This window comes from Haliotis asinina, chromosome 8 (assembly GCF_037392515.1).
Source record: "Haliotis asinina isolate JCU_RB_2024 chromosome 8, JCU_Hal_asi_v2, whole genome shotgun sequence".
Lineage (NCBI taxonomy): Eukaryota > Metazoa > Mollusca > Gastropoda > Lepetellida > Haliotidae > Haliotis > Haliotis asinina.
The window spans coordinates 9,183,184-9,195,337 of NC_090287.1; the positions used below are offsets into that span (position 1 = coordinate 9,183,184).

General features: G+C 39.2%; 1 protein-coding gene across 1 annotated transcript in view; it reads right to left on the reverse strand.

Moving 5' to 3' along the window:
• Positions 1-11,827, reverse strand: part of LOC137294742 (limbic system-associated membrane protein-like) — a 62,249-nt gene extending 50,422 nt beyond the window's left edge. Inside the window, exon 1 of the mRNA XM_067825835.1 lies at positions 11,755-11,827. Within this exon, the coding sequence (XP_067681936.1) occupies positions 11,755-11,827 (73 nt within the window). The remainder of the gene's footprint in view (positions 1-11,754) is intronic.
• Positions 11,828-12,154: the final 327 nt, after the last annotated feature.

A 12,154-nucleotide genomic window follows, 5' to 3' on the forward strand; every position in this document is an offset into this window, starting at 1 on the left:
AAATTAGTCCTTTCATCGTAAGTATTCAAACATACAAACCCTGTAAGCCATTTATTTCATTCATCCGTTAAATATTTTAATACAATCAGCGTGGAACAAGGGAACAGAGAAGACAGGTTTGAAAACATTCGTGTCCGAACATTAATTTGTTGCTTTAGAAAAGATTAATTCATATCCTGTTAAACACGATCACAAAATAAATCATGCATAAAAATTGGTTTTGTAATCACTGGATCAACACACTTGATTAATATATTAGAGTCCAGCATACTTGATCTGTTATTAGCATGATTAAATGAGATGATTTATCCAGCGCTATTATCAAAAGCTTTTGACATTACTCGTGCAACCAATATAGTATTTGTCTTCCATTGCAGTTGTCTTTTAGACTGTGGAGCTGGATTATCAAGTTTAACAATAATGGATAATAATACATTACTGCCTTTCAGTTTACACAAGCTGGACTGAAGAAATGGTCCCAATGGAACTGTAACATAATATGTCACAATACATAGCGGTAATAGCATTATTCAAAACATTTCAAATTATTGTTGTTATTGTTACCATTCTTCAAAGAGCATTTAAAACTCACGAGTTGACGTGTTCTATATCACCTAAAGTTTTCAATCAGCAACGCAATAATGCAAATACCGATGTTCAAAATGCATTACAAGTTAATGTTTAACTGATTAGTGTATAAGAAAGTCTCACACACGTAATTGACTTCTTTTAACAGACCATGTGCCTTAAATGAATTGACTTAACGGCTACACTAGAAGCGACAGATAGAAAGGTTGAGAAGCCAATATGAGCCTTGTTACAAGACAACTGAACGACTAAAAATATTGACATAATCGTTTTCTTTGAAATATTTACTTTGCCTTTACAACGTTAAGTGCAAATATGTGTTATCCTCCAAGGTAACTATTGTAAATTACACCATAAGCATCCAAGTGACAAGTCCCCAAGTCAATCACCCGACAAAGAAAGCTGTTTGGGAGCAGGCAGGAAGAGTGTCTCTTTGCCATTCTTCGTGTGCACTTTCATTAAAAACGCGAGATGCTCTGTCTGTGGCAGATGCAGAAAACAATCTATCTTGCTCAGAATCTGTAAAAGACAATATTTCCTTTCTAATTTACGCCCGTCCACATCTAGAAATGCTGGAACGGTAGAGGTACGGGAGGAGCGGGATCGATTGCATTCCGAGCACGAAGCAAGCAGAGTGTATTACTCACTTTGCCCTCCTCCTTAATAATGCATGAGGCGAGTTCCAGCCCACTCTATCAGATGCACACTCTTGTCTTCAGTTCATGCCCGAAAGTTTTGCCTGTGATCCAAAGCCTCTAGACACTTGGTGTCATACCAACTCATAATAGTGCACAGAACATCACTCTCTTCATCCGTTTCAAATCAGAATTATGAATATATTTACATGTTCAGTCCTGATGTTCCTGCAGTCTGATGGCCAGTATCGGGTTTGTCAGGACACATTAGCAACGGTCTCGAAAAGATTGGGGAACCAAAACTTGAGTCTGACAACACGACGCTATAAGAATCCCACTAAACTGATATGCCCATACATTGTAACTGTAACCAGGTATACGGTTAGGTTAAGGTGTAATGAGTTGGTGTAGAGTGTGACAGGTTCTACTGGGAATTGCACATGCAACGGGTGTGAGACACTATCCAAACAGGTGTGTGTGTGTGTGTGTGTGTGTGTGTGTGTGTGTGTGTGTGTGTGTGTGTGTTTGTGTGTGTGTGTGTGTGTGTGTGTGTGTGTGTGTGTAGGGGAGGGGGTTGTCGAACCCCTCCCCACTGGATCCGCCCATGTACTGCAGTCACAACTAAAGTTTCAGGAACGTCCAGTTACTTGTGTATGTTACACACATACATTACACGTGGATGGTCATGTGAAGTCCTATTGAAGCTAAACTGGTTACAAAAGTAGACACAATGTTGTGGACAACCCGTTGAGATTTGACATGTAGCTGAAATGCTTCTGATATCAATTATTGACTTAAATTGCTTTCTATGCTATGCTGAACTTACCAGTCGTTACGAATAAGGCTTTCATTGTAATAATCAAATGATAATCAACGTCCTACTTCTTCACACACGAAAATGTCAAACAAAAGCACATGAAATTCATTCGAGAAGTCAGCAAACTTCCATCAAAAAGACATTATATACCAAACACTACATGGCAAACTAAATTGAAATACCTTAGAGGCATATCATAAAGAGAAAGAGGATAAATTAATATTATGTTTAAGTCACAAAGATATGTGATACTTTATCTTTGCAATCGATTCTTGGCATTATAAGATAATACAATGCTTTAACTGCTAAGGAAACTATCGCCGCTAGTTTAAAAGACTTGTGAAATGTATCTACAGCAAACCACCCGAGGTTACTCAATATGGCCACCAACAGAAGAAGGATGACAGGCCTGACATTAAAACAATACGCTCACTAACATTTCCTTGCTGGTTTCCCTGGTGAATATATTTCTTGTCAAGTGATGGGCAAGATGCTGTCAACTATGAATGTCTCCTATTCCCCAATCCGATTTCCTGTTTCAGCTGAACTAAAGACGCAATAGTAAACCTGCATTCACCTTTTATCTTATATCGGAGATATGTGCACATTTTACTGCAACATGTCCAACTACCTCACGATTTTACTTCTAAAAATGACCACAAAATAAAACTTCTGCAAATTTAATAAAAACAGATATTACATAAATATACATTAGCATATGTCGAGACGTTGTGCATTAAGAACAAGCACACTGTACATGCCCTTTCTTAGGTCATTTTCCACTGAGTGGCTTCATAAAGAAATACGGGAAAAACAGCTGTCAGCTAGTGTCGCTTTTCTACACCGTGCTCATTAAAATGAACAAATCAAGTGAAAATTTTGCTCATTGTCTCAGAGGGCAATTCAAAGTCACACACTTCTCCTGTCAGCCATACTCGACTGTTAGCTTGGTGAGTATTTTTTTAACGTTCACATCTAAAGTTCACTTTCACTGACTTTGAACAAACATGCTTGGAAACAGAGGAGTGGTTTTAAAAGAGACTATAGAAATGAAGAAAGCCACCCATATAATCGAGTAAACAAAACTGGCAACACTACGACGCATAAGGTAAACAAAACCACCCATATCATGGGTGAACAAAACATCTTATATGATGACGTAAACACATCCTACCCTTTAATGAAGTGAAGAAAACTACCCATAACATGAAGTAAACAGAAGCCCCCTGTAATTAAATAAGTAAATCAACTCCTGTAGTTAACCCAAAACAACCATTCTTCAGATAAACTAAGAATAAACATAAAGTTGGTGAGTAAACAAGAAAACATTAATTATATCGTATAAGTTTATCGTATATTGTATGATTTTCCGTAAGATTAGGGGTTTTGTGAAAACACAGTGGTTACTAACTAATTCATTTTAAAAAAGAATTAATGATAAAATTACCTATGTCATCAGGACAGTGCAATGTCATCATGACATATTAGCACTGAACTGACTTCAGAACATGGATACAAACAAACACATCTATCTGCATTCTAATACCTTTAATATTTTAACGATATCAAAACAAAATGCATAATTGTCTTGATACTGAGGTTTAACTTGATGTGATTTTTAGTTTCACAAAAATCAATAATCGTGACGCTGGATGGTCCTTTCGACCATCATTACATTGTCAGGACCAAAGTCAAATGGGAGTTTTTCCATCCTACGGGTATCAATCCTTAAAACGTAGGCGGGGGGGGGGGGGGGGGGGTGGGGGGGCTCTGGCTGTGATGGAGTAGTGAAGACGATACGAAATGTCTGTTCTCCCTCGCCGTGATACTGCTGAAATGTTGCTAACACTTCGTAAAACCAAACTCACTCACTCACTCATTAAAATGTAGGATCAGTACATTCCATGTCACCTACGGCTTCTTAATGACCCCAATAAAATCACTCTCTTCACAACAGCGCAGGGGATGGAAGTCAATTACAGGGGTTTACTAAGTGAACAGGTTCATTCTCCATGCTGGCCTCATTTTCCTACCATTGGATCATGTTATTCGCAGGAGGTTGAATCATTAGCAAAATACCCTTTATTTGCCCCCAAACTTTCTTAGACTACTTGCATCCCGAGACACGTCAACAGGCACATGGCACATGATGCTGTTATGGACAATGGTAACGACATGACACAGTAGGAAGGAACTTCTTTAATTATGGATATAACCGATGGATGAACAACTTTAATGAGTCCATTAAGTTCCTTAAGGGCAGCTATGGGATTACATAATTGGTACTTAGACACGAATTAGACTGTCGGTTTAATGGAGAATGTTCGTGCTTACGCGGACAATTTATGTCGACATGCCTGTACATAAAAACCTTGGTTGTTTAATTGAATGTGTGCCATTTCCGATGTTATGGTCGTCAAGTGACTAATGTTATCTTATCCGAGGCGATGTTTGATCTGCACATATACCCAGCTACGTTTAACCTTACCAGCAATCAGGATCATAATCGCAGCTTGTCTTGGACACGATCTCACCGACACGCACGCTATCAACGGACACATGGAGATCATACCATCACAAGACGAGAAGAATTCCTGTTGACCTTTATCAGGATGAAATAATTCAGTCTCTTTCTTAGTATTAACGCACTACAGACGTTGCGTTAATTCAATTTTAAGCAATTATTTGTACAAATTGAGCAAATATGTATCACGTCTTACAGAAGATTCCGTTTTATTACACCATTTCTGTTGAAGCTTCGCAAGGTTCCATTTGGCGTGAGTGGCTTAACAAATATTCTCTCCCAGTTGACCATTTTTTTCAAGTCCGGCTTGTTTTACTGTGCCTTCTCGTGTTTAGAGTCGGTAATGCTTCAACGTTTCAGTATGAAGGTATCACATATAAACTTATATTCTTTGGCTATAGAAGACTGCATCGCTGATGTGCAGTCATAACTCAATGAGTATTTCAGGACACAAGGGATCCTACAACCAATGAAACTGCAGCCACAGGTGTCTCTCTGTGTGCTGGACCTTGTTACGCTTTTCTTCTCTGGAGCTGATAAATCAATTAATATTTTTCCGACTTTGGCATTTTTATTGCATTCGGCACTGTTGTTTGTAACAAGAACCTTCTGAAGGCGAGACATCCTAAAACTTTCGGTTTCTAAGGAACATGTTATTGAAGAAAACCAACAGTTAGAGTCACAGCTTTTTCTAACTGATGAAACCTATCCTGTAAGCATTTAACATATATGTCTGTTGTCGTAGGTAGCGTAAAATTACCAATAAACAGATGGCTGAAGCTAGCTATAAACATATCACTCAAAATGAATGCAATACACATGTACAGTATGGTTCAAAATTATTGAGAATAGCTACAGCATTTCATATTATTAAACGAGAACAAATCAGATAAAACTGAATGTATTGTGAAAGTGAACTGACCTTTTCATGTTGTGTAGGTAACAATTTAATATTTTATCAAGTCTCCTTGAGCTTCACGGCACAGTCTAAGACGGGTAGGCATACTTCCTATCAGAGAGGTTAGTGTCTCGTGAGTTATGCTGTCCCAGTATCGGACCACTTCTCTCTTCATGTCTTCAATTTTTGTCAACCCCTTTTGATTCACACATTCCTTCATCATCCCCCAAATGTTCTCAATGGGATTAAGTCAGGACTATATGCAGGAAATGGTAATGCAGTCACATTTTTCTCCTGAAACCACTGCTTGGCATGTTTTGCGATGTGTTTAGGATCATTATCTTGCTGCAAAATCCAGTCATTTCCATAAAACACATGTGCACTTGGAAGGAGAAAATTATCTAATATGTTAGTGTAGCGTTGACTTGTCAGATTTCCCTCAAACACACACAGCGGGGTCGTTCCTAATAAGGATATCCCTCCCCAAACATGAAACTTTGGGCTGTACTTAGGTCGTTGATACAACGGTGCTGACGCAGACTTTGTCCATATTTTCACATTATTGGGATATACCCATATTGAGCTTTCATCAGTAAAAATCACATTTTCCCAGTCAAAGTTTGCATGTGCCAAACACCACTCAACACGCCTGTCTTTATGTTCTTGTTTCATGAGAGGAGAAGGAATTCCAGTCTTTTTCTCCCATCCAAGATCAATCAAATTTCTTCTAACTGTAGATTTTGATACAACTGTTGATCCCCTTTCTATCATTTCATACCTGATGTTGGAGATGCTTGCCCTTTGCTTTTTAGACGCTAAAATTCCCAACCGGACGCGATCTGAGAAGTCCAATTTTCTGGGCCTCCCTGCTCCTTTCTGGTGCCCAAAATCCTTTCCCTCTTTAAAATTCTTCCCAATCCTATACACAGTAGAAAGAGGAGTTCCTGTTCTCTCTGCCAATGTATTTACATCATCAATTCCTTGATTACACAACTCAAAAATCAACCTTCTTTTATCTTCAGCAGACATTATTGACAGTGCTGAGGAAAATGACGTCTGCTACAAATTCAGGGGAGGTAACTCTAATTGTACTATACTGAGTAGGCCAAGATGAGTTACCTCCTTTATACCATTACTTAGTTTTAAGTATCAGTGAATCAGTTGAGGTGTTAGGATAGCTCAAAGTAAGAAGAAAAATTCTCAATAATTATGAACCAGACTATATATTGCTATATAACTATAAGGCAAAATGAATTTCGCTTACTTGTATATTGAATATCATTATTCTTGTATATCTTAACCTTAAAATCCAAATAAAGTTTAAAGGCCCATATTCCTATTACATCTTTGAGTGCTGTTGGTAGTATTACGACTATAACATGAGAATCACCAATAATCACGTCACCTGGTGATCGACCAAAGGGAACCTAATCCATAGTCAGTCTCACTCCGAGGTGCCATTTGTCACAAGCAGAAGCAAAGACACGACAATTGTCCACCCACCCAACAAACACAGCACACGGCACAAACAGATAACTGCATCTACACATCATTTGTGTCATTGATGCGTAGAATCTAGAATTACCCAGTATGTGCCTCTCCCCGTTGCACTCGAAATACCCCAAAGAAGAAAAGAGAGGAAAAGCATGCCCGAGTGCATTTAAAAGAAACCGTGAAGATGGCGAGTATGAAGACAAACAGGTCTCTGCAATCAACCTAGCCAAATTGGACTCGCCTATACATTAGTTTTAGGAAAGTTAATGTTAAATGTACTTCGTCTTCACTGGATAGGACAATCAGTCCTGTTTTCCGAAATATTATTTGCGCGGATCAACCGATTTCTAGTTACGCTGGCTTCTCCAGTCAACCAGAACACTTATTTCCTTTCTGGTACAAACCTTCATTCACTTAAAAAATGACAAAGGGTAAAGGAGTAAAAATGGTGGCAAAATATCCCCACAGGAAACTTTGACTGCACTTCGTGCAACGCCCAGCATAGAGAGCATATCCGAGAACATCATGGCTGACATCGAGAGAGAGTGGACAAGTGACAGAAGCCACTCTCACGTTAAACGGTGCTTTGAGCAGTGCTCTGTCTATATCACGTCTTGTCTATGAATGATGAAGGGCAGAGACGTTTACCAACTTACTGACAAACTTAAATACATTATTAGGACAGAGCGGTACAAGAACCAAACATCATTCATTATCTGCCACGTCCTACAGGATAGCAATCTGCGCTGCACTGACTTGGACCGCTAGTCCATCTAGGCCCCATAAAACAGAGAAGAAACGTTGAATGATGCCACCCCAAGAATTTACAAAGTTTTCAGATACAGATCAACCAATGTGTCATTTGTGATAATGACAACTTACTCGGCACATAAAATACATATCTAAAACAATTATTGCTTTGTCAGTCGCAAGACTAGAACATCTTTCTGAGGTGGAAACAACTATGTTGAAAGTACCGCACCTCCCTCGTTATTCCACTTGATTCAAAGGATATTTGAGTATTCTTGAATTCTCCTTATCCGTTATACCGCCCTTTCAAGAATAATTGAACTGAGGCTGTCCCTCCGTCTCGTTACTGGGGCTTAATCGGAAATAGAAGAGCCTTTGTCAATTTCCTGTTTCACTTCCAGTGAATCTACCACCTTGAGATTAAAACACAGGCCAGGCTACAAATAACAAATCTTCAGCTTTGAAAATTTATTGAAGATTCCGTGGGGACAAACTGTGAACAAACCACATTCACGCATCAACGACTCGTGGTACTTAATCCAATATTGACATCGTCTAAAGAAGGAGCCACGCTTTCATTTTTGCCACATTTCATTATGCTTTGGTTTATTTGTTCTTTAATAAACTTATACGACACGCATCGTTGCTTTTCAATTCGAAACAAAATATCAAATCTCAAAGAATAAAGACTGATGTTGAAAAAAGGGATTTGGCAATATCTCTGCTAGTAACTTACGTAATCTGGCGACCACGGAATCTACAATAGACGATATTGGGATGAAGGATTCGTGGACTACTAACTTCTTACTTGCTAGCTGACGATTCATTCACTTGCACGGACACATACTACAGACCCTAAGAAGAGGGATATTTTTGAAAGCAATTGAGGCGGACTCCAAAGCTCCCTCCAGGAGTATAATGCTCTTACGGCAAGCCTCCTTCAACCCTTACCCTAACCACTTCAATCAATCATGGCGCGCACTTCAAAAGTCGCCTCAACTTGCTAGCTACCTGGATGGTACGGACATCCACCATCCCATGATAACAAATCTCTTTGATGGGATAATTTTACTGACTTATGATTCAAAACTGCAGAGAGAACTTTCGATTTAGGCAGTAATGAGGGGAATTTTGGATGGTGGGCAATGCTGATATCGATCACGTGATCCGGAACGTGATAATGCGAGATATCGCCATCTTAAACCCAATCACACTACTTGAAGTCTGATCCGTGAGAAAATGGCTTCTTATTTTCTTGGTGTTTTCTTTCTGAGTCTGTCACTTTGACACGGCGTGGCTGAAGTGTGGCGTTTGAATATCTTGAAGGGATCGACATGGTACCTTGGTCTATGCTACCTTTTCACGTCAAGCCAATACATCCACCTTTCTGCATTTCACGTAACAACTCAATAGTGCATTTAAATGACGAAATATATATCTCATTTGGATGAGGCACTAACGGTGAGCGGTTCCTGGCACCACTAAGGGAGGTAACTGTAGCGAAATGGAGTGCCGAGCATGTGCCTCACACAGAACTGAGAGGGAATATTGCATGAATGGGAATGAACTTGTGAAGGTGTTCACTCCAAGCAAAGAGGACAAACATGCATCTGTATATAAATACTTACAATCGTATGGTGCGAATATACGAGAAATGTGATCAAAGTAGCAGCAGTAGTTCTACTACTAGTGCTACTACTACTACTGCTGCTACTGCTTTTGCTACTACTAGTAGTAGTGGGTATCTTGCAAACACCTACTAGTAGTAGTAGTAGTAGTAGTAGAACTACTGCTGTAGTAGTAAAAGCAGCAGTAGTAGTAGTAGTAGTAGAACTACTGCTGTAGTAGTAAAAGCAGCAGTAGTAGTAGTAGAACTACTGCTGTAGTAGTAAAAGCAGCAGTAGTAGTAGTAGTAGTAGAACTACTGCTGTAGTAGTAAAAGCAGCAGTAGTAGTAGTAGTAGAACTACTGCTGTAGTAGTAAAAGCAGCAGTAGTAGTAGTAGTAGTAGAACTACTGCTGTAGTAGTAAAAGCAGCAGTAGTAGTAGTAGTAGAACTACTGCTGTAGTAGTAAAAGCAGCAGCAGTAGTAGTAGTAGAACTACTGCTGTAGTAGTAAAAGCAGCAGTAGTAGTAGTAGTAGAACTACTGCTGTAGTAGTAAAAGCAGCAGCAGTAGTAGTAGTAGAACTACTGCTGTAGTAGTAAAAGCAGCAGTAGTAGTAGTAGTAGAACTACTGCTGCTACTTTGATCACATTTCTCGTATATTCGCACCATAAATAATGTACGATACCCACTATTACTATTAATAGTAACGGCAGCAGCAGTAGTAGTTGTAGTAGTGGTAGGTGTCATTGATTTTAAAGGTACTGCCGTTGCATAAGGAGCAGCAACACAATAGCCCGACAGAAGCTATCAGATGAGCTGAAAACAGGTTTGATGGTTATATGCATTAATATCAATATAGCCAATATTAATGATGATAACCACAGTTGATCTGAAGCAAGACAAGTCGTTTGACCACAAAGTGCATATCAGAAAAATTGTGGGTAACTAGAAGGTTCAGTGTAGTTTTTTGAGTTTCTCAAAATATTTTGTGGAACAAAACTGATGGCACTCTATGAGATACGTTATCTGATATGTTATTCCTTTCTACCCCTGGTATACGGATGATGCCAGCTGTATCCGTATTGTAAATGATGAGGAACAGAAAAAGACCACTGCAATACTAAACAGCAATTTAACAGCTTATGTTTTGTTTTTACATATTTTGGCACACAATATTTAAAATGATGATCCAATTACTTCTTTTAGCTGTTCCATCGCAATTTTTGGTGACGCTTTCAGTTGCCTCATTTGCCTCTTTGATTCAGGTGACCATTATCTCGGGTCTTCAAGGGAAACTACACTGGTCCTTTAAACATGCGACATCGGTGTTTGTAGACATTTAATGCAATAAGACAAACGCCTATGGACACATTTCAAAATTAAGGTCATATGAAATTTAAGTAGCATTCCTCTTTGACAGTTGCACCAACAATGTGATACAAAGCTCATAAACTATAGGCCTCAAAGAAATGGACATTGACCATAGGGTGTGGTTATCAAATACCAGAGACGGCTCTCCACACAGTATACATTGAATTATACTCGATACTTCCATGCGATGGAAGCATGTTACCTCTTTAGCTACAAGGACGAGCACATTCTGGTACAATTACAGGCGGTGACATTTTGATGAGAAGATCATAAAACTTGCTACCCTCCCTACGTCTTCTGGCCACGTCTGATTTTGCGCCTTTGAAATAGACACCTAATTGTCTGGGAATCGCGTGTCATTTTCAACGTAAAATATCAGATGAAAGCAATGACAACGTATGGAAAGTTCAGTTTCATATATGCATTTTGAATGATTGAAAAATCAAAGATGTTTAACATCTAAAGGCTTTTTAATTTGTATGTTGTTAGTATCAATACTTGCTTTGTGGACGTCCTTCAACTGTCTCTGCATGACTTAAGAGATAACACGACACGTCACACTTGGAAATGTCTCAGATGTGAAGTGTAAATACACCAAGCGGTTATTCCCTCATCATAACCCGTTCAATAACGACGGCTTAGGACTCAGAGCGGTACACGGGACTTAATTCATCTTTACTCGAATCACAAATCCTCAAACATTAAACTGTAAGGCCATTTAATGCCTGCTCGTTTTCCTTGACATGAGTGAGATATTTCCCCGGATTATTGGTCTTGGACAGTTCGACATTCTCGCGTCGGGAATTTCGTTAAGCGCACATTGAGTGGGAATAATTGGATCCAGGAATATTTACATGCAAACATCGTCACTGTAACGAATTTACGAATGGCTTTATCATTTAAATAAAGAAGTTTAATATCAAACATGATACAGTTTTATGTAAAGTTTCCGACGTTTAATAGTTTGTATCTGTCAATCATGCAGGCTAATGACACTTGGTCATTCAAACGTTAGTTACACAAAGGCATGTTTAAGTAAACCATTATCAAGCACAAATATTGTCACTCACCTGACGAAGTAAACCAAATAAGGAAAAGTGAAAGTGCAAGACACTCCAAATCCATCCTGCATGGGTTGGTCATTATATACAGATTATCCCTAATCTGGTTCATCAACGCTAATCCCGCGATGAGTTATGCGAACAGCGTCTCTCAGTCAGAGCCGCGTCAGTGACTACACTTGACCCGCCTCCTGAGTAGAATAGGCATCTCCGCAAAACACACAGGCACTCCGAAGTGTCTTTCCCCGTACCCTCCCTGTTTCTATATACATGAGTTAGACTTTCTCGGTCTGTGGCGGTAGAATAGCCCTTGTCAGCCTTCGTGGACAAACCACGTGTCCTGGAAGCCAGTCGATGCAAAGTCCAGGGAGGTATATTTCTCTTTGCGTGTCCAGTACCGGAAATAAAC